The following is a 21,233-nucleotide window of genomic DNA, read 5'->3' on the forward strand; positions in this document are numbered from 1 at the left end:
AACATCCCTGCAGTGGCTTAAACCTTAATGTGAGCTCATAGCCAAGTATAATTTCTCACCCATCCTACCAACTCCAAGTCAATTAATTAGCCAGTTGTGCAGTCTAAGCCTATACAGATCAGCTGGTTGTTGTTATCTTCTGATACAGATAATTTTATAAATCCGTCTTTATCCATTGGGCCATGGAGAGGGTCCCTCCAGGCCTGGATGGGAACAGCAGCAGATCTTTTAGTCTCTGTGTAGCTGCACATGGGTTTGGCAATGGCTTTGCTCTATCAGGGTTCTTCTTGGGTGGTACCATCCCTGTGCTGCTCCTGCAGGCTGGCTCTTGGTCGAAATATTTCTCTGGGATGGAGCCAGGTGTGAAGGTGAGGGTTTCTGGAGGGTGGCAGGGGCAGTGCTGAACTTCCTGGAGGAGCACCCTGGGAGCACCTGGAGGAGATGTGGGGCACTCTGTGAGCACAGTGGGGTTCCCTGGGGCAGTGGCCACTGGGATGAGGCCATGACCCTTCTCTTGCAGGGATCAGCACCTTCCTGCGCCACGCTGACATGCTGGTGGGCGCAGCCCTCGTGGCTGGCCTGGTGTTGGTGGTGGCCTTTGGTGCCCTCTGTGTCACGGCCGTGTGGGGACAGCCCCCCAGGAGGAGCCCCAGGCCTGAGGAGCCACCGGGGAGGGCTGTGGAGGAGCCAGCCATGGAGCTGCACAACCTGGGCGAGTGCCTGCGCCTCGACCCCTTCCAGCTGAAGCTGCGGGCCAGGCCCCCCGAGTGGCTCTGGAGTGTCCGTGCCCACCCTGGGCAGGCAGGAAGCGCCTTCCCAGAGCAGCCTCCCCCAGACCGTGTGACCTCAGTGACCTGTGCCCTCACTCCTGCGTTTCCCAGCGTTTCTGACACAACCACTGGCTGTGCCAACCCTTCTGCTGTGTTTTATGGACCATGAATATCCCAAGATCTGTGTTCCTTATGTTGTAATTTAGTTTTTTTAATGATTGCCCAGCTTGGGGAACAAAAGGTTTACTCCACACCGTTGTACAGCTGCTGATTTACCCTGCTCAAGATCTGCACATGAAAATTAAACACCTTTTTTTTTTTTTTTTTTTTTAAGAAAAAAGGAAATAGGATGTTTTGGTACTTAATATGAAATTAAAAATTATTCTGCATCCTGCTCAGTGCTGCCTGCTTTCTCCTGCCCCTAAGGCAGAGCTCTATGGGAAGCCTTGGCACAACCTGGGGATTTTGAGGATCCTGCGGGATGTTTCTATCAGCCTGGCTGAGAAACATCTCCAGAACTTGACTTAAAAGTTTGGTGAGAAACCTGGTCAGGTTATGGCAGGTGGGGCCCCACTCACTGAACGATGGGGGACAGCATTTTTGGTACTTGCGTGGATGCTGGCAGCAAAAAGCACCGCCACCACCCCATCGTCCTGGCTGGATGTAAAGCACAGCTGCCTTCCCAGGCTGTGCTACAGCTGGAGCCTGGTAACTTCTCTATTTGTCTTTTTGAGGGGGGGGGGTTTCAATGGGAATTCCCCCTTTCCTCGGGAAGAAGCGTGCATGGTGTGGTGGCAGATGCCCCACTGGAGGGAGCTGTCTGCCGCCAAAAGCCCTGGAAGGGCGCTGGCTGCAGCTGCCGGGGAGGTGCTCCCAGAGGCGGGGCACGGCCGGGGCTGGGCGTCCCTGGCTAAAACAGGACCAGCCGGTGCAGCTCGGGAGTGCTCTCCCTGCGCGTGTTGAGCAGCTTTGGGCGAGATGTGCCGTGGAGGTGTGTGCTGAATGGAGCGGATTACACATGGATGTGCCCAGCTCAGGGTTTGCTCTCCAGGATCAGCTTCGAAGGGGCTGGAAATGGCCCTGCTGTGTTTCTCTGCAGGTGAGGATATGCTGGTGAAGAAGTCAAAAGGGGACCTGGTATCTTTCCCTGGGATAAGTATTTTCCATCCTACTCTCTCCCCTCCCCCCCTCCCCCCCCCAAAAAAAAGGGGGGGGGGGGCAGTTCCTTTATCTCAGCTGTTGAATTGGTGAAGAAGCAACATTAGTACTGTGTTGGGGGATTCAGCACAGATTGGGGCACTATAAATGCCAGTGTTGTGAGAACCAGGTGAGAGCATGTTCTTTGCACTGAGGTGATAAAGAAACAAACATCCTCCGTGCTTGGATGGCAGCTGCCGTGCCCCTCTGGGGCTTGTGCTGCTCTCCAATAACAGGCTCGTCCAAATTGGCTGATGCTGATGGGGCCCTCCTGCCTGCAGAGATATGTGAGGCAGAGCTGACACCTCCCTGCCCGCACTCCCCCAGCAGCAGCTCACTTCAGCACTGATTAGTGCCATCCAGCTTTGGGTACTGAAACAGAGAAGAATGGATCGCCCGAAGACATCCTGATCGTTGCTTCCTTTGACGTACAGGGAGCAATCAGCTCTTACCAACCATTTTCTATGCATGGTTTTCAAAGTATTTTGTAAATAGCAGAGAATTAAATGCAAACATCTCCCTAGGAGGCAGATAAGTGGGTGTAATTTTCCATTGCAAAGAGAAGGAAACCATTAATATGTTTGCACAGAGTGTGCTTGTTTCCTTGCTAAGATCAAAGAAAAGCAGCAGGGGCTAAAATAATACTGTCATTGTCTTGGCCTTGGATTTGGTCGGTCACCATCTCCCCTTTTCCCTCCTTGGATCCACAAAGAGGGCTTGGGAGCTCTTCAGGTTGCTAACTCTGCTCTCTCTCAGTTAGGTAGAGTTTGGATCCCAAAGAGAAGCAACTGATGAGATGAATGCTTCTGCTTTCTTTCCAGCTTTTCCAGGAGCAAGGTGAGCCTCATGCTGTGCTCCTCTGTTGGAAGCCAGCTCCTTTACTACAGCTGTAGCCTGCTCTGTAGCCCAGGCATGAGGCTTCCATTGGATCATCTTTCCCTGGAGCTTTTCATCCAGACAGAATGTCCTGCTGATGCTCCTGCACAGAGGAAAGCCTGGAGCGATGTGCCTGGGAAGGGCTTTCTGCAGCCAAACCCACAACAGCAACAGGTCCATCTGGGCTCTGGGTGGATGTAGGAGGTAGAGATGGGAGTGTTGCCTCCCTCCTTATCTGGTGTGAAGTGACAGCACCTGCCCTTCATGGCTGTGCCTGGGAGAGATGTCAGGCTTTTATTGGAAGCATCTGAGGTGTGTGTGATCTGTGTGCGAAACAGCAGGACAGAGCCAGATACCAAGCCCATCATGAGAAGTAGGCATTAGGGCTTTCCGTGTTACAAAAATCCACCATTTCTGTCCCAAATAGTGTTGCTTTTTATTTTCCACTATGTCCAAAGGAGCTGCATGCAGCCCTGTTTTGCCTTGTGAACTCTAGGCTGGCTTTAGGAACAGCCCATCCCTCCTTTCCTGCTCTCCCAGTTGAATTGAGAGGGGCTGACTTCCCAGAATCCCAGGATAGGTCAGGTTGGAAGAGACCACCGTGGGTCATCTGGTCCAACCTCCCTGCTCAAGCAGAGTCATCGCAGAGCACATGGCACAGGATGGTGTCCAAATGGCTCTTGAATACCCCCAGTGAGGGAGGCTCCACAGCCTCTCTGGGCAATCTGTCCCAGTGCTCGGGCACTGCTCAGTGAGGAACCTCTTCCTCATGGTCAGGTGGAACTTCCCGTGCCTCAGTTCCTGCCCGCTGCCTCTTGTCCCATTGCCCGGCACCGCCGAGCAGAGCCTGGTCCATCCTCTGAGCCCTCCCTGCAGACACTGACACACACGGATGAGGTTCCCTCTCAGTGTCTCTTCTCCAGCCTGAACAGGCCCAGCTCCCTCAGCCTTTCCTCAGAAGGGAGGGGCTCCAGTCCCTTCATCGTTTGCCACCCTCTGCTGGACCCTCTCCAGGAGCTCCTTGTCTCTCTTGTCCTGAGGAGCCCAGAACTGGACACAGCACTCCAGATGTGCCTCACCAGGGCTGGGTAGGAGGGGCAGGATCACCTCCCTGACCAGCTGGCAATGCTCTTCCTAATGCAGCCCAGGATGCCATTGGGAATGGGCCACAAGGGCACTGCTGGCCCATGGACAGCTTGTTGTGCACCAGCACCCCCAGGTCCTCCTTCCCAGAGCTGCTTCCCAGCAGGTCACCCCCAGCCTGTGCTGGTGCCTGGGGCTGTTCCTCCCCAGGTGCAGGACCCTGCACTTGCCCTTGCTGAACTTCAGGAGGTTCTTCCCTGCCCATCTCTCCAGCCTGTCGAGGTCCCTCTGAAGGGCTCACAGCACCCTGGGGTATTGGCCACTGCTCCCAGCTTTGTGTCACCAGTGAACTTGCTGAGCAGGCACTCTGTCCCAAACTTCCCTCTGCTGCAGGTCAGGATATTGATATCTGCTCTTCTCTCTCATCTGCAGTGGAATGAATTAATAGACAATAAACCAAGACAAATCTGCTGGATCTGTAAATCTGAATTTGGTCAGTCCAGAGATTGACTGGAAGCTGTGCTGCTTCTGATATCCAAAATGAATTTGTCACCTCGCTGTGCAGCGCTCTGCTTGCTCACAGCCCTTGGCCATATGAAATGACACACTCTGATGATTTATGGGCCACCACAAATAATTTTTTTCTTTTCAGTAGGAACTGTTCTCTCGTGCATTATTGCTGTGTGACTGAGGAGTGTGCAGAGGTTTCAGAGGGTCCAGGATTTACTGGAGATTGGGACATGCCCTAGGAACGGCAGTGGAGGAACAGTATTTGAACATCAGTTGATTTTTTTTTTTTAAAGACATTTACTAAGCCTGGTTGAACACATTCTTTCCAAATCCTTCAAGTTCATCTGACTGGTTTTTTTCCTGGGTTTTGAAGCAGGCAGGGCAAGCCTCATCTGGCCACAGAGCACTGTCCAGAGCACTTGGACATGAACCAGCAAGCTAGGGCAGAAGATGTGGAGGCAGTTCCTTGTGGGACACCCCTCATTCTATTTGCACCTACTTCATCAGAAAAGCCATGAAAAATGGGAGACATTCCACATGTGGTGGCCATGGCTGGTACCTTAACCTGAGTAGTGAAAGCTACAGGTAATGCATGGGGAGAATCGCTGTGAAGGGAGACACCGGACATGAGTTTGGTTTTATTTCCCACAGCCAGGAAAGAGCTGGGAAAGGGATGTGGGTGCTCACAGCCCACTGGGACACCACCCGTGTGTCTTTGCTGCCCATGAATGTCTGCCAGTTGGTAGAGGCTGGGGTATTGCTGAGGTCATTGTCATGCTGAGGGACACCTCCAGAGGCTCAGATGTGCTTGTGTGAAGTGGTGGATTTAGAAGGACACCCCAGCCAAGTGCTGGCACAGGCTACTAGAGTGAAAATGTGGGAGCATGGCTTCATGCTGTGGTTTGAATGGCACTAGGCTGTAATATAACCATAAAGCAGGGACAATCACCCCTGGAGAAAGTGGGTTTTGCCTTATCAGCTCAAGTGCAGAAAATTTTAGTGGTATTTTGCTGACTGACTGAGTGATACTCCCTCAAGTGAGTGACTGTGATTAAGTGCAGATATATATCTGTGACAGCTTCAAATTAATGAGGCAGAGGAGAGAAATGAGGCCTGGAAAAGGCATTTTTCTTCTAGCCTGGCCTAAAAGCCTCTTCTCTGTCCCAGAGGATGCAGCTGCAGCCCCCTACCTACCCTGTGGGTTCACCTGAGAGTTTGATTTCTCTGCTGGAGCTGCTGCCACGCACATAGTGATCACCTGCAGATATGTGTGCATGCAAGCAGGGACTTTGCAGGGCTGGAGGCTTTTGGGGGTGAGGAGCACTGTCTAAACAGTCATATTTCCTGGAGGGAGGCAGCACAGACTGTGAATTGGGTCTGTTCCCAGAGCATCTTAACTCACGAGTGATTAGCTCTTAATTAGTATGCAATAAGTTACTTAATAAATGAGTATTCTTCACAGTGCCTATTGTACCACGTGACATCAGCTAAACTGTGTGAAATACATGTAATTACTGTCACAGAAATGCAACCATAGCTCTTCCCCACCCTCAAATTCTTGTGTGTCCATAAATCATGGCATGGGCACTGGGACCAGGGTGATGCTCAGCAGTGTCACCATGCACCACCAGCCACTTTGTCCTCACTTCCAAGCCTGCTTTCAGTTTTCCAGTGAAAGTCAGGATTCATCGTACAGGAGGCAAAAAAAAATCCCTCCTCACTTGTGCATCACCTGTGTCTCAGTCTCAGGCTTAAAAGCACCCTGAGGATAATGTTAAGCTCTCATAGTTTGCCTTAAAGAGAATATAAAAAAAATCCTACTACACACACTGATTTCATCCCAGTTTTGTTTAGAAGAGTTTCTGCTTTATAAGGCTTTAACAGTTAAAACCCCAAGGAAGGGTGCATTCTCCTGCTGGAGTACTTCAGTCCAAAATGTTTTTGCAGTGACCTAACTTTGTTTGTGGCCCTGAAGAGGGAGAGAGGTGGAGTCTCTTAACTGAGATCATCAAAATATTTGTGCTGGTATGTGCATTTTAGATCTGCCCTTAAAATTATTCAACTTAGCTGTGCTTTAATTTGTTTGGGGCTTTTGAACTTTAATTTTTTCCCCTAGTTCTTGTTGGTGTGACATGTGCCAGTGGCTTTGAGGGTATGTAATTGCAGATTTGGGTGTTTTCAGCTGCTTTTTGGGAAATGCAGTGATCTGGGCTTGCTCAGAGGCGGAAGGAGAAATAGGGATGGAGAAAAATATCTGCACGTGGCTGAATAAGTGCAACAGTTTGAACTTAATCAGCCAAAATGGCTCTCTTAGGAGTGGGCTGCACATGTGAAAGATGTATTGCAGTAAAGACGTGCTTTATTATGCCAACAAAAGTGGGATAGCAGGAAGCTATCAAGAAGGATAACAAGCACTAGATATTACAATGGGGATTTCTCACATTGCTAGCAAGAGGAAAAGCTGCCCTGCCCCTCTGCTGGCTGAAAACACCACAGAAGATATTTTCCAAATTTTTTTTTCCCCCTAGAGGGATCCAGGCAACAGCATCCATGTGCATGCTGCTGTCAGCAAAGCTGGTGCCTCCATTTTTCTCAGTTTCTAGTTCCTGCTGCTGCAGTAGCAGACAAACCAAACTGCAAGCAGTCCCTGAACACAGCCCCAGAAAGCACCATTTATGTGTCTAACCCATCAAAGCCACACAGAAGGGAGAGCAGGAACAAGCTGTGTGTCAGAAAGCCTGCAGAGTGTTAATGATGTACAGTAAATGGGTGGTAAATAACAGGGCTGTCACTGCAAGGCTGCTGCGTGTGCCTGTTCTGCATGCAAACAGCACCGGGATTTCTGCAGGGCTGAGCCACACGTGCTTGGTTCCCATAAAGTATGGGAAGATCTGTGTTCTGGATGTCCTTCCTACAGGGTGGTGATCTGATGGCACGGGATGGGCAGCACCATATTATGTATGCAGCAAGCAGGACTGCCTAAAATCTTTCAGCTTTGGGGGAGAAGGGTCCCTCAGCCTTCAGGCCCAGGGCTGGCTGATTTCAGCAGTACTAAAAACAGAGGAGGAAAATGGCTTAAAGCACTGCAAAACTTCTCTGAACATCCTGACCCCCCCGAGTTGAAGAAGAGTAAGAAATTATTATTTTACTTTTACAAGCCCAAACATTTTATTCAGGAGGGCAATGGGCAGAGCTCTTGCCTGAAAGAGGTGGAGGTCAGTCCCTTTTCCCAGGTAACAAGTGCCTTGTCCTCTAGACAAGAGGAAACAGCCTCAAGTTATACCAGGGGAGGTTCAGATTGGATATTAGGGCAAATCTCTTCACTGAAAGGGTGGCCAGGCAGTGGAACAGGCTGCCCAAGACAGTGGTGGCGTCACTGTCCCTGGGAGTGTTCAAAACCAGTTTAGATGTGGTGCCTAGGGACACAGGTTAGTGCTGGGTTATCAGCTGGACTCGATGATCTCAGAGGTCTTTTCCAATGATTTCTCAATAGTTCTATGACTCTGTAATTGAAAGCTGTGCTGAGAAATGCAAGCACAGGCAAATGTGTCCCGCCCTACTCACATGTGTTGGGTTGCTTTGTTGCAGGTGATGTTTAGAAACAAATTACTCTTTCACAGTGCATCCTCCTCAGAGAATTTTCCTTGGTTGGGTTTTTATTCTTATTATCCAATCTCTGTTATCACTGTAATATTTCAAGCTTCTGTAAAAAAAAAAAAAAAAAGAAAAAAGAAAAAAAAATCATACTCAAGAACAAAGCAACCCACAGCTTTTCTTCATTTCAGTCTTTTGTGTCCAAAGGGCTGTCCTGAACTCAATAACTGAGCTTTTATTGTGTCACATTTCACTGTCCCTGACTGCAGCCAGCTTGACTAATCCTTTTGCTGCTGCCTTATCAGTATTTCCCTAAAAAAAGACATTGTCCTTTTGTTATCACCTTGACACCCACTCCTGAGTGCCTGGCGGGCTTTGAGAATTTAAAATATTTTTTTTTTGGTGCAGTTTTACTTAAGAAGAAGAAGCAGCTTCAAAATATTTCCCCATCCCATGTTTTTATACATGATTTTTTTATCATGATGAATAATCTGGAAATTAAAAAAAAAAAAAGAAAAGAAAAAAGGAGTGAGATTCAGGTTTCTCCAGGATTTTCAAAATGAAAGTGTTCAAAGACTTGCTGTTCACCTACTCCCCGCTGCTTTATAAAAGGAAGATCTGTTGCATTTCTGGTTGTGGTAAGAATTTGCTTCAAATCGAGGTGTTTTAAAAGCAAACGACAACAAAAGAAATCAAATACAGAGTGCTTAACTACGTATTTTAATTATTGACTTTTACATCAATATCCTACAGAAGATAGTCACAGATCTTACTCTTGCAAGTCTTAATCCTGTGATAAATTTTATGTTTCCTGTGCAAGGCTACAGAGTCAAAGGCAAAACAAAGAGAGGAGAGATGTCCATGCTAAAATCCTTTCTGTGATTCAAACAGGAGCTCAGGCACATTGACTGGTCAGAGTCACTCCGGACTGGCACAGGCAGTAGCTGCATGGGTTGAGAGGCTCTGTTCAAAGCTCCAGCAGTGCAAGTGATTAGGAACAGCTATGTCTGATATTCTTCTCACCTTCATGAATTCAGCTGGTGGTGTGTTTTCAATACATTGAGAGTGTGGTAACTAAAGAGTGCTCGGGCACTTGTTCTCCATTATTTTACCTGGGAACAGCATGGGCCCACCAGTGTGAATATAGAAGGGTCTCCTCTATGCCTTAAAGAACAGCAGTGCCCTATTTCACAGACTGCAGGAAATCCTGCCCTAATACTGGATGTTCAAGGCAGCTCTCAAGGCAGTCGTCAATACTTCCCAAATTCACCAGGGAAGCCACAGGCCTTGGCATGGCTGTGCTTGCAGCTGCCTGCCGGATTTGTTCCTTTCTGTCTACAGTTTCTCTGTTGTGCTCATGTCTCTTGGCCAGGAAATGCTCCCCAGGGACTATGTTACTTTCAAACCTTGGACCGTCTGAAGAAGAAAAAGTGCTTTTTTTTTTTTCCATAAGAAACTGCAAAAGTTGCATGTATTTAATGAATGTGGAACTGTGTGCTTTAGGCTGCTGCTTAGCTGGGGGAATAACATTTCTGCTGAATCCCTGAAGGTTTCCAGCTAGTAAATTTCCACATTTATTTTCTTTTAATAAATTCTCTCCTTCATGTACCCAGCGGCAACTTTGGTGGCACCAATCATCAACATACACATTTTCTCTCAGTGTTACACTTCTTGAACCTATTTATTCTGTTATAGTTTAAATTCTTCTTGCTCTTATCAGCTGACCCTTACATATGGCTTTGCCTGCCTCCTACAGCAAACCTCTTTATTATCTTTATTTGAAGCACTGAACAAAGTTCTTTCTAATTGTTGCTATCTGGCCTTTTACCTCGAGAAACAAAATTTGTTTTTCAAAATGAATGATCTCTGCAGCCTTTCCCAGCTATTGGCCATCTTATCAGACCATGTAATGATGCCAATTCTACCTGCTTCATCAGCTATTTAAAGATTCACACAGTCTAGTCCAGTTTATAAGAGACAAAGGCAAGAGTGAAATGTATGATCTCATTCCTCTGGGTGCAATTCTTGCAGAAATTGTAAAGAGTGAGCTGTTGATATGGAAAGGTTAATGCTGTACCCTCTTTTTTATCAATTGTGTGTTTTCTATCAAATCTATGTCTTATCTCATGTCTGCTTTATCAGATCTGCTTAAGTAAGGTACACATTTGAAGCCTCTTCTAAATTTAATTTCTCCTTCTTGAAAGTCCTGCAACTATTAAAGAAAGAGAAATCCTTTTACAAAGTCTGTTTTAGACAAGGGACACAGGCCAAGTTCAGGTATTAACCATTTGCCAACTATGCCCTTGATCACAAAATACTCCTCTCATCTTCAAATTGATCAGTAACCTAAAATAGAGCATTTTAAGATAATGTGCCCATTCCTAATTTCTTTTATTCAGTTAAAGGAAATAAGTTGGTACAAATTTCCCTTAAAATTGGCTGTTGACCTTTCCTGACAGTAAACTTCATGAAATAAAATAACTGATTTCTGTTCCTAGGCTTTAGCCACTCAAAGATCTTGATTGTGAAGGGGGAGCTGCTGGTAACTATCTAGAGCATCAAAAAATAAATTTTGGGGGTTTCTTGGCACAAACTGCAGTGTGGTGGAAAGCCACTGTTGTACAGCTTGTGTTCAGAATCATCTGGATGCTGCCCAGTGAACTCCCACGTGTTTCCAGTGGTTTTGAGATCCTTCCTTTCCCTTTGGTTTCCATCTATTCTGTAGAGGTGAGGAAAACCATCAACCCCCCTCACTGCCCAAATACTTGCTCTGCTGAATCTTAAATTCTCATGTCTGGCTTGTGTATTTTTTTCCTGCTTGCTTGATGTCTCACCAGTTCTTGTGAAATTTGGAAACTTTTGGTGTAATTCCCCATCGATTGTTGTTCTCCTGAGCACTACTGTAATTTTATTCTCTTGTCTCTGGGTGCATGAGGAGCAGGAAGCTCATGGCAAAGCTGCAGCTGTAGGCAGCGTGCATTTTAGGTGCTTGCAAGCTTTCTCCACTGGAAGTAATGATGGTAATGGTGAAATTAAAACTGGTAATTATGAAATTAAAAATGGACTAGCAGATCTGTTAGGAGGCCTGAGCAGAGAGAATGCAGAGATCTTGTGTTTATCAAATATGTTGCTGAAGATCTACCTCACAGGCTGGTTTCTATGTTTAGCATTTCCAGGCAACTCTACTTCTAACAGTGTTTTTCTTAATTCTATTTCCCCCTCCTCCTCTCCATCCCCAATGAGTTATGTGTCCTTGTGTCTTTGGCCCCAGTTGTTTTGCATGGCAATTTGATCTTCCAAATGCATCATTTCCTTATGACTAAAAGCAAGGATTTCGAGTTACATCTCATGGCCTTAGCCTGGAGGCCAGTTCCTTGTTGGTGTACGGTCGACTTTTTCAGCTTCATGTTGTATTTCATGTACTCAGTGTTAAAAACCTTCCTCCAGCCCTGTTTTTTAGCACTCTCCAATAGTGTAACTGTGGCTGACATTAAAAATATGTCCAATGTTCCCCCTACACCAGTTAAGAATGTTTTGACAAGGATTTTCTAGTGCTGGAAAAGTATTTTTGAAATGATGTAACTTCTGCTTAAACCTCACTGTCTCCCTCTCAGGCTCTGATTACAGGGCTCTAAATGCTTTGTATTAACTGTTAAAAGCCATTCTTAGAGACTCTCAGAGACAAATCCTCTCTTTCTGCACACAAGGCAATCCAAGATGGTAGTTTGCTTAAAAACAAAGGGGTATATGCTCTGATAACACATGCTTTTACGATAATGAAATGAGGAAGGAAACTTAGTGTAATTAATTGTCCCATTCACTCATGGATTGATTGAAAGGAAAATGTTGGTAAAAGCATTTTTACCATTTTGGTAAAAACAAAAGCTAGTGCCTTTTCAAACTTGGGTTCTATAAGCTTTAAATATACAACAACTTTAAGCATAATGTGCCTTTTTCATGTTAGACTCATCTTACTTCCAATCCTCTGAGCAGTTTGGATGCCAGCTCTCAAAACTGACAATTCTTGCCCTGCTTAAAGGACTCAAAGGATTTAGATGAAAAATTTATTTAAATGTTTAATCTCTATCACCCCTTGGCAGAAAAAGTGAACTTTCAGCCATTACCAGAACTGCAGAAGATAGTCTAGAATTTAATACACATAACACGAATGAGAGAATCTTGGTATATGCCTTGACCTGGGAAAAACAGGTTCTGTCTTTCAGTGACATAAAACCCTTTTTTTAAATGGCTAAAATTTTGTTACTGTTCTATCTGGGAAAATTGCACCACTCTGAATTGATAGTTAAAACTGTAACTAAGCCAAAGGAGATGACTGTAAGAGTTTTGTGGAACAAATACCTTTGAAATTACATCCCTAGTATAGTAGTAAGGAATTTCTAAGTGCTGGAATTACCTGGAAGACCATCTCTGAAAGTGTAATCTTTGTTCACTAACTTCTTTTTGAGCCTCAAGATCTCTTGGGGTTTTTGTTTTGAGTTTGATTTTGGGTTGGGTTTGTTTTTTCCTTAACTGAGGTATCAGACATTAAATATGTGCAACACATCTGGAATACAGGCAAAACTGGTACCAACACAAAAAAGTGTAGAAAAGATTTATTGTAAACAAAAGAATTTCCTGCAAACAGTAAGGAAAAAGGCTTCTGGTTTTTTTAAAATGCCACAACTTTGAATTATACAAAAGTCTCCAAACCTACTCAGTAACAGTCCACAAATAGTCCACTCAAGTCAGTCATGGAATTGGCTTTGATTTTCCTTGCAGAGAGGAGCTCCAGCCTCTGAGGTTTAATGTCAGCTCTTGAGCAAGATCTATTTTTTTAAATACCTCTGAGGCAAGAAGGCAAAGAATGACCCAACAAAACGGAAACAGAACTGCGGCAACATTGGGCCGGGCTCTGTCACCTTGTCAGGCCCTCGGGGCGCGATCTCCACCGGCACGGGGCCCCTACCAGCCCCGGGAGCTGCTCCCTCCGGCCGGGCCGGCAGCGCTGGGCCCGGGGCGCTGCTCCTCCAGGCGGTGGAACTCGGTGCGGCGGAAGCGAGCGGCCAGCGTGTTCACCATCCTTCTCAGCGTGAAAAAGGCCGCGACCACTTGGAAGGAGAGGAAGGCGGCAAAGATGATGTGGACGGCTCGCTCCAGAGAGTGGATTTTCAGGCCTTCATTGAACAGCAAGAAGAGAATTATAGGCAACTGCGGGAGGAGAGTCAGGAGCCAAAACCCAGCCAGCTCAGGCACCTGTAACAGGGAGACATCACCAATTAAAAACCCGACGGCTGGGATGAAAAATCCAAAATCTTGTGAAGGAAAGCCACTTTGTTTTAAATTCTCAAAAGCCAGCACATAATGTGGGAAGGCAAAGTGAGGCGGCTTCATATTTTCATATCCAGTGTTTTTAAGCATACTTGTATTTTCTGACAAAACAGTTTGAGGGAGTGAAGGCTCTCTTCTGAGGGAAAACTACTTGGAATTCAGAGAATTAAGTGGAAGCTGATGCCAAGGGAATAGAAGATGAAGAGAAATAACCACCTCCCCAGCTTAAATCTCTTAAATAAAATGTCTGCCAGCTAAACTCCCAAAAGCAGAAATTCTTGCAGAAATTATGTACATCTGGTAACGTACTTTCTCCAGGAGATTGCCCACGTATCCCAGGTAGAGTCGAATGAGCTCTGTCAGAGAGACCAGGATCATGATGGTGACCAGGATGAACTTGTAATAATCTGATAAGACTGGATACTGGAGGGGAAGAAGAGAGTAGAAGTTTCTGCCATGCAGTCTGTGATTAATTGAAGATACTCTTGTGCTATTGTCAGCTGACAGTAGTGGCATTCAAATACCCCTAAACCTCCAGTTCCCAGGAATTCCCAAATCAATTTAACAACCTCTAACTCCAGTGAGCTGTGCCCCATACTAGGTGTTTGATGTAATATACATTTACAAACCAGCACTTTCCTTCATTCTCACCTTCAGGTAGAGGATGGCAACTGTGATGAGCCACCAAAACGGGAAGAAATAAACGTTGAAATAGAGGGACATCTGCAGTGGCAAACTGGAAAGGATTTCACAATCTGTAGAAAGAAGATTTCATCACTCCTGCTGTAAATATGACAGAAGGATACTGCTCCATCTTAGCTTCATGCAGGGCAATAACACTCTTCCCACTCAAATTAAATGTTAAGAAAAATATTTTTATTTCCACACCCTATCCGGAGTTACATCATTTCCTGGAATCTAAGGCACCTTTTGGTTCCTGGGACAGAACATTTTTATCACTTAGTCATATATTCAACTTGAGTGTCCAATTGTTGATTACCTTGGTGGCTTTTAGCTTATTCCACCACCTCTGAGGCTTAGCTCAAGAGAGCTGCTAGAGAGCAGGCTTGCATGGACCACTCTTCATTTTCAACCTTTTACTTAAACAGAAACTTGGATGGAAACCAGTAATTTGTCAGATTCTTAAGAGATCATTTCAAATATGTGTCAAACTAACGCTCAGCCTTTTAAGTCTGTAGAGAACAAAATGCATTCACTCAATGCAACGCAGAGAACAGCAAGTCTCAAACTCCAACGTGGGCAGTAAATTCTATATTTACAAATTTAAAATAGACCAACAAGGTCAGACTTATGAAAAAATTTAAAAGGGAATCATTCATTTTTATATGCCATATTCTAGTAAACTGATATTGCATCCATTTTGGTTTGTGTCTCTAGGCACATCTTCACTCAGTTACTACCTGAGCAAGTTTAGAAAGCACTCACTGTCATCTGCTGGTTTGCATTCAAGTCCTGTGCCTCTGCCTGTCACGTTGGTGGTGTCTGACTGGAAGTTCCTCTAAACAGTCACACTGCCTCACCTCCAGCCTCAGAACCACCTCTCTTCTGACACTGCCTTCTCTTTTGAGATCCTTCAACCACTCTCACACCTCTGTTCCACCTCGGTCTGGCATTCCACGCAGCCTGGTACAGTCTGTTTCACACGTCTTTATGCCAGGTGCCGAGGGAGCCATGGTAACCACTAGAAGTAAGTGGGAAGGGGGGAGGATTTGGGAACAGAACTGGGACACACCTGGGTGTTGTGAGGGGGAGAGATTTGCTATACTGAAATAGAAGGTGCAAGACTATCTATCTATCTATCTATCTAGTAATCCCATTTTTAAGCATCGACACTTTCTTACATCTGCAAAGGAATTAAAATCTATAGGTACCTCAAAAGCAGTTTCACCATCTACCTAAAAGTGTCCCAGCTGTCTAACGCAGGAATCTCTTCAACACCAAGACAACTTGAGCAGTCACCAAGATAAAATTCCAGAACACTGCTTTCTTTCAAAAAAACCCACAACCATCCAGTTATAAGTAACTACATTTCTGTCCCATATGTATTGGATAAAAATGTAATGGTTCATGGCCATATTACGTAAAAACAGAGAAGCCAAGAATTCTAATTTCAATTGTGATAACAATGTTTAGGTATGTTAAAGGTTTCCTTGACATGGCATTGCTATTTATAAATTCTGTGCAAGTTCTAAGACTGTGTTTGGATGAATGTTTAAGCAATATAAGCCAATTCTAATTCATTTTTCTATCCCTGAATTAAATTAATGCTTATTTTCTGTGACTGCTAAAATTAATGGAAAAGCCAGACAGCATTGCAATGGCCAGTTGCTACAGCAACTCACCAAGATATATATGCGTAAAACTTAATTTTTGAAATCCCGATGTCCAATAATTTGCAATTGGTTTCAGTGGATTGGATATTAACATAGGGGTATTCTCTGAAGAGAAAGTGGAAGGAAAAAAGCTTAAAGATAGAAGCTATTTGTGAAATGTTTGATAAATGAAATGAAGAACTAGTAAGTGTCAGCAGCGTTACTACACAAAGAAAGAGGGTACTCCTGTCTTGAAATAAGAACGGCTTTTTGATTAATTTGATCGGCTTAGAACGGATTTATCGGTTTAAATGAACCCAGCCTTTCTGCGTAGCCGTACTGTGTGCATTTCCATGGCTACTCTCGCGCCGGGGGTTTGAAAAGGGCGCGTGTTGGCCCGCGAGTTCCACTGGCGATGCGATGGGCGCAGCTATCGGTCACCACGACAGGCAGGGTCAGTAAAGAGGAAGCCGACAGCGAAAGCAGCTCCTGCGAGCGGCGGGTCCCGGCTCACAGGGGGGCTCCGGGCCCAGCCCCGCCGCCTGCCCGGCCCGAGGCCGCGGCCCGCGCGGTACCTGCGCGGTAGCCCGGGAACCCCGGCGGGGCGCGGGGCACGTCGCCGAGCGCGGAGTGGCGGCTGTCGCTGAACACGGAGCTGCTGAAGGAGACGAGCCGCCGCCGCAGGGGCTCGGGCAGCGTCGGGGGTCCCTCGGGCCGCGCCATCGCGCCCGGGCCGCGGCAGGGCCGCGCACGCGCCGTGGGGCCCGGCTCGGGAGAGCGGCTGGAGCGGGGCGGGAGCGATCCCGGCTTTGGGGCGGGAGCGATCCCGGGTTTGGGGCGGGGGGAGCGGAGCCTCCGCCCCGGGGATGGACCCCGAGCCCACCGGGGCGCGGCATTGGGGGAATGCAGCCCGCTCGGCAGCGAGCCCGGCCCCGCCCGTGAGCGCTGCCCGCGGCAGCGGCCTGGGGCTCGGGGTGCGGGTGCCGGCGTCTCCCCTCAGGTCGGGCATCGCTTTGCTGCTTTGCGGATCGGTCAGAGGGGATCTTTTTTTCTTCTGCTCTGCGAGGGCAGGGTGTGGGTTTTCTGAGACGGTAACCGGAATGTTGGCCCGAGGAAAGCTGCTGTAGAACCGCTCTGCTTCCCTCTGGATAAATCCGGGGAAATGCTCCTCCTCGATGACGGCGGGAGAGAGAGGGGGGAGTGAAGGAAGGGTGAACATTCTGTGTCGCGACTTAAAGTGGATGTGAATGACTCGTTTTACGAGAGCTGCAGGTGTAACTGAGCCAGAAAATACCTTTTCCTCAAGGAAACCTGTGTGTGGTACTCTGAAGTTAAAAGCTGTCATGAGACCAACACGGCCATTCTAGCCAAGTCAGCTTTGTCCCTTATTAGAGGTCTCATGGAATCACAATAAGTTAATAATGTAAACCCAACTTCTTCTTGTGCTTCTTTTATTTGGAAAATGTAGGCCCCCTAGAAATGAGGTGGCTTGCTCGCTAGGCTTTTCAGTCCCCTTAGGGCCTGATTCCTTCCGAGAAAGAAAAAAAAGATGCCGTTCTTAGGCATGCGGGAAATTATTTCCTGCACAACCAGGTTGAAAGAGAGCAGCTTGCGCATTTTACTGTGAGAAATTTTCAGTTCCTAATGTGACATAGAATTTTAGAATGGTTTGGGTGGGAAGGGAACTTAAAGACCACAGTGTTCCAAACCCCCTGCCATGGGCAGGGACACCTTCACTCGGCCAGGCATGCCAGCTCACTTCTTCTGCTCCCCCACCTCAAATCATGTTCAGCTGCTTCCCAGGGTGATCGTGCTCCAGTACGACTTCCCAAACTCAATTATCTCCAACTAAATAATTTAAATCCTAGTTTAAATTTAATTTCATTCTATCCCACTGGGAGGACTACAGAGAAAGATGGCTAAACAAGCAGGAGTTATGAGAAATCCATTTGGCTTTTGAGCTGATGAATGGTGTAGTATTGACAACAGATACTTTCCTAAGGACTTCTCCAAATGTGGGTATGCCAGCAGGAATCTGCATTAAAAAATAACTGAAATTATACAAGAGTTTAAGGATCATCCTTATATTTGAGGAAACCATATGAAAACCAGCATTAATGTTGGATGGGTTTCTGAACTTTAAGAAGTGCAGTCTGTACCTGTTATTTTGCCAGTTGCCAGTAGGTGCTGGAAATTATTTCCTTTCGGGGTCAACAACTGTAATGGTGACTTTTGCACTGTTTAGCCAGTATCATCATAAAGTTCTCTGCTATAGACAGAGGCAAGGTGAGGAATCTGTGCAAGATTTTCAATGAGATGGCCAGTATTGTTTTACTATTGTTGCCTTGGTCCTGACCTGGTTAACCACTCTTCAAGTTACAGAAACTCTCATCCTATACTCTCAACTACTTAGACACAAGAAACAGGTTTATATGAATTGAAAGTATGGCAGAGTTTTGATTAAGTCAGATATTCGTGGAAATTTCAAGGTTTTTTTCATGGTATAAGTTGGTGGCCTGTAAAAGTTCAGCCTTAAAGGACTTTTCCTTTTGATTACTTTTTCTGAATGAAAGATGGAAGAATTTTTCCTGAACTACACGTTATGCCTTTTCCTGATGCCAGTGGCTTTGAGTGGGGACCCCAATCTTCCAAGCACTGCTTGTCTAACGTTCCCCAATTCTGAAAACCTTCAAGCATAAAGCCAGGTGTCCTGCCAGCAGCTCTGCAGCAGCCAATGCTATTTTGCAGAATTGGGCTCTGCCCTTGTAAAAACTGAAGCAGTCCAGCTTAGCAGCCAGCAAAGTGTAAAACTGAGTAAAAGGTAAAGGAAAGGCTGATGGCATGCAGACACCACAAGAAATGTATGGATTTGCCATGTAGGCTCAGCTTCCAGACTCAAGGTGTGACTCTGTGATATTTGGCAGCCTTCCATTTTCAGCAGATGGCCGAGCATCCTGCATGTCCCCACAAAACAAAGTTGTGCACACTTTTGTTTAATATTTTTGTCTGCGCCTTAAAATATTCCCTGAAGAGAAACTCTTTGTTTTTACTAATTCTGTTTGATTTTTGTTAGACTGCAGCCTCCTATTTTTAAATTTTTATCTTTTAGCAATTTAATGATCAGAATTATTTTGATTTTCTCTAGGGAGGGATGGAGAGCATCCCTTCAAGTGGAAGAAAACCTTAAAACTTGAAGGATCAGAATACCTGGGGCATCTCCATTGACATGTCAGAGCTTTCTGTAACAGAAGGACAAGAATCTGTGCCATAAGGAGTGGGAGAAGGAAAAGCACTTAACTGTTACATGGCTGTAACAGAGACAGTGACCATCTGTATAAATAGTGTCACGTTTCCAGCTTTGGTGACAAAACTCTATCTGGCCTTTTCCTTTCTTAATGGAGAGGCCTTCCCTTGCTGAATCTCTGTCTAATTCACAAATGGATGTTTACGTAGAAATAACCAGACTTCCAGTTCTCTGTGCTTCAAAATAAGGTACTGAAATATGAAACTGGAAGAAATAGGCTCATAGTGGCCCAGCATTTTAAATGACTGCTTTATTTCTCTCCACACATGCTAGCTATAAATAAAACAAAAGTCTCTGAAAAATCTGCCTGCAAGCTTTAAATCAGAGAAATATTGGATCTTTATGTATCCACAGCAGTCCAACTAACTTGGTAGACACTGGCCTGGCTCCCAGACCAAAGCTCCTGGGGCTCTCTGGCAACAACACAAAGCCATAAACACCAGATGCAGTATATCTGTGGAAATGAAATATCAGCAGTTTTGCACAATTGGCATTTCAGAAATGCAGAGTTCATTTAAATGGTTCCAGTGGTTTACCTTTGCACCTGAAGCACAGTTGCTGTATTTCTGGAAATGTTGGTGTGGAATGTCACAAAAGCTATTTTCTCTGGCATGCCTGTGCTGCTGTCCCCTTATGTGAGCAACAGAAATGACTCCCTTCCTTGCTCGCTCCCTGATACCTGCCTGGTGTTCTAGCAGGAATGCTGGAAAACATGTGAAAAGTGCTGCTGAGCCAAGGTATGTGCAGGCAGGCAGAGTACAGGCTTGCTTCCTCCCCATGTCCTCAGAATGAAGGGGCAGGTTGGGAGTTTTAACAAATTACAGATGCCACGAAGACTCTAATGTGTGTGATTGAAAGCTGTGTCAGTGTCTGCCAGAGTAATTTCACAGCTGTGCTTCTGCCTTGTGATCCCCCAGGACAATCTTTTCTGTGTGTCACTTGTACAGGTTTTAATTTCACACCTATGGGATATTCGTGTCTGGTAAACAATTATTGTTGCTGATGAGACTTAGCCCAGGCCCTTGTGTCAAGTATTCTCAAGTACATATCACTGCAGGGATTCCCTGCATTAAATATATCTTGGCTATTTTAGTCTTAAGCAGAAAGACAGCAGGAAAAAAAAAAAGAAAAAGAAAGAAGAAGAAGAAGAAGAAGAAGAAAGGGCTGTTACTTGCTCCTGCAGATTGAATTTCTTCTTGCTGTAATTGGCATTTAGTTAGAGCCACTCCCTGGCTTGTTTTATTTTGTTGATTCGTAGTTTTGTCAAGCATGCTGGGAAAGTCTGAAAGCTGGCACGGCTATTAAACAAGTTTTTCTGTTTGTGTTGCAAAAGTATTCAAGATTTTTGTGGTACATGAGAAGGTTACTGAGAGTGAATGGACTTTGAGCCAGTTTCTTACTAAAGATCCTTGATGGGGCTTCAGCCTTGGTCTCATCTTTGCATAGATAGGCAAGCTGATCTTTCATGCATAATTTTAACTGTCTAAATATTATTTGTACAATCCAAACTAATTAAAGAGGCTTCACCTCTTCTCTCCTGGTGGGCTCCCCCAGAAGGCTGTTTATGGGAAGGAGCAATGTGCTTGCTGAATGTGTCTGTCGTTCTCTACTGATTACTGATCGAGTCTTGTTGTTTTGCTAAATCAAGGTGTATGGAAGTTTTAAAATGTGACTCTTTACTTTTACAGAGATCTAAGCTCTCCCAGATGATGTTTTGTGGGTCTGAGCTTCTCCAGATGGTAAGGCTGTTTGTGTTCCCTGGTACTGTGCCAGATGCTTCACCTGCAGTCTGTGTAACTCTTGCAAAGATTTCTTGGGACGTGGACCCTGGCAGTTCCAGTGCTTTCTCTTTTTATTGCAGAATCCCAAGATGGCACAGTATTTAAAAATGTACCTCCAAGGTGGCATGCATCAGCTGTGCAAAGGCAGGATTGATTCTGCTGTTGCACACTGCTGACAGGTCCCTGTGACAGCTGCCTTGTACATCCTTTGCAATTAGCCCGAGCCCAAACCCTGAGTGAGTGATGGAGGATAACACCCATAATTTGATCATTTAGGAAAAAAGAAGCCACAAGGCAGAGAGGACTGTTGTTTGGTTAACAGACTGATCTCAGGGTTAAGGTTTTTATTTTTAGTCTTTAAATTCCTATTTGGACAGTTACATAAATGCCTAACAGTGTGAGTATGCCACAGCTTCTGCAGAATTTAAATGGGAGTGGCAGCAGCACCTAAAATTGA

General features: G+C 45.7%; 2 protein-coding genes across 3 annotated transcripts in view; one reads left to right on the forward strand and one right to left on the reverse strand.

Annotated features, from left to right (window-relative positions):
• The window catches only part of LOC125323835, a 38,677-nt gene extending 18,134 nt beyond the window's left edge, over window positions 1-20,543 (forward strand). Inside the window, exon 10 of one of the 2 annotated variants that reach the window (XM_048299155.1) lies at window positions 18,837-20,543. In XM_048299155.1, coding sequence (XP_048155112.1) covers window positions 18,837-18,916 — 80 coding nt within the window. In that variant the 3' untranslated portion in view covers window positions 18,917-20,543. Of the gene's footprint in view, window positions 1-520; window positions 1,096-18,836 lie in introns of those variants that run through there. The other variant, XM_048299154.1, reaches the window with a different exon arrangement.
• TMEM17 (transmembrane protein 17) lies at window positions 12,629-16,446 on the reverse strand. Its single transcript, XM_048299156.1, has 4 exons — window positions 16,267-16,446; window positions 14,010-14,113; window positions 13,668-13,781; window positions 12,629-13,283 (listed from the first exon to the last, which is right to left on the reverse strand). The coding sequence occupies exons 1-4, from the start codon at window positions 16,412-16,414 to the stop codon at window positions 12,993-12,995; spliced, it is 657 nt and encodes a 218-aa protein (XP_048155113.1). The 5' UTR covers window positions 16,415-16,446; the 3' UTR covers window positions 12,629-12,992.
• Window positions 20,544-21,233: the final 690 nt, after the last annotated feature.

Source organism: Corvus hawaiiensis, chromosome 3, assembly GCF_020740725.1.
Source record: "Corvus hawaiiensis isolate bCorHaw1 chromosome 3, bCorHaw1.pri.cur, whole genome shotgun sequence".
Lineage (NCBI taxonomy): Eukaryota > Metazoa > Chordata > Aves > Passeriformes > Corvidae > Corvus > Corvus hawaiiensis.

What these genes read in the sequence shown, in the direction of transcription:
- TMEM17 (XM_048299156.1), bottom strand. Translation starts at nt 16,414, where the DNA reads ATGGCGCGGCCCGAGGGACCCCCGACGCTGCCCGAGCCCCTGCGGCGG. An exon ending in GTTCCCGGGCTACCGCGCAG is followed by an intron (nt 14,114 to 16,266) that starts GTACCGCGCGGG and finishes TTCTTTCTACAG; the next exon opens with ATTGTGAAATCCTTTCCAGT. An exon ending in TTGCCATCCTCTACCTGAAG is followed by an intron (nt 13,782 to 14,009) that starts GTGAGAATGAAG and finishes CTTCCCCTCCAG; the next exon opens with TATCCAGTCTTATCAGATTA.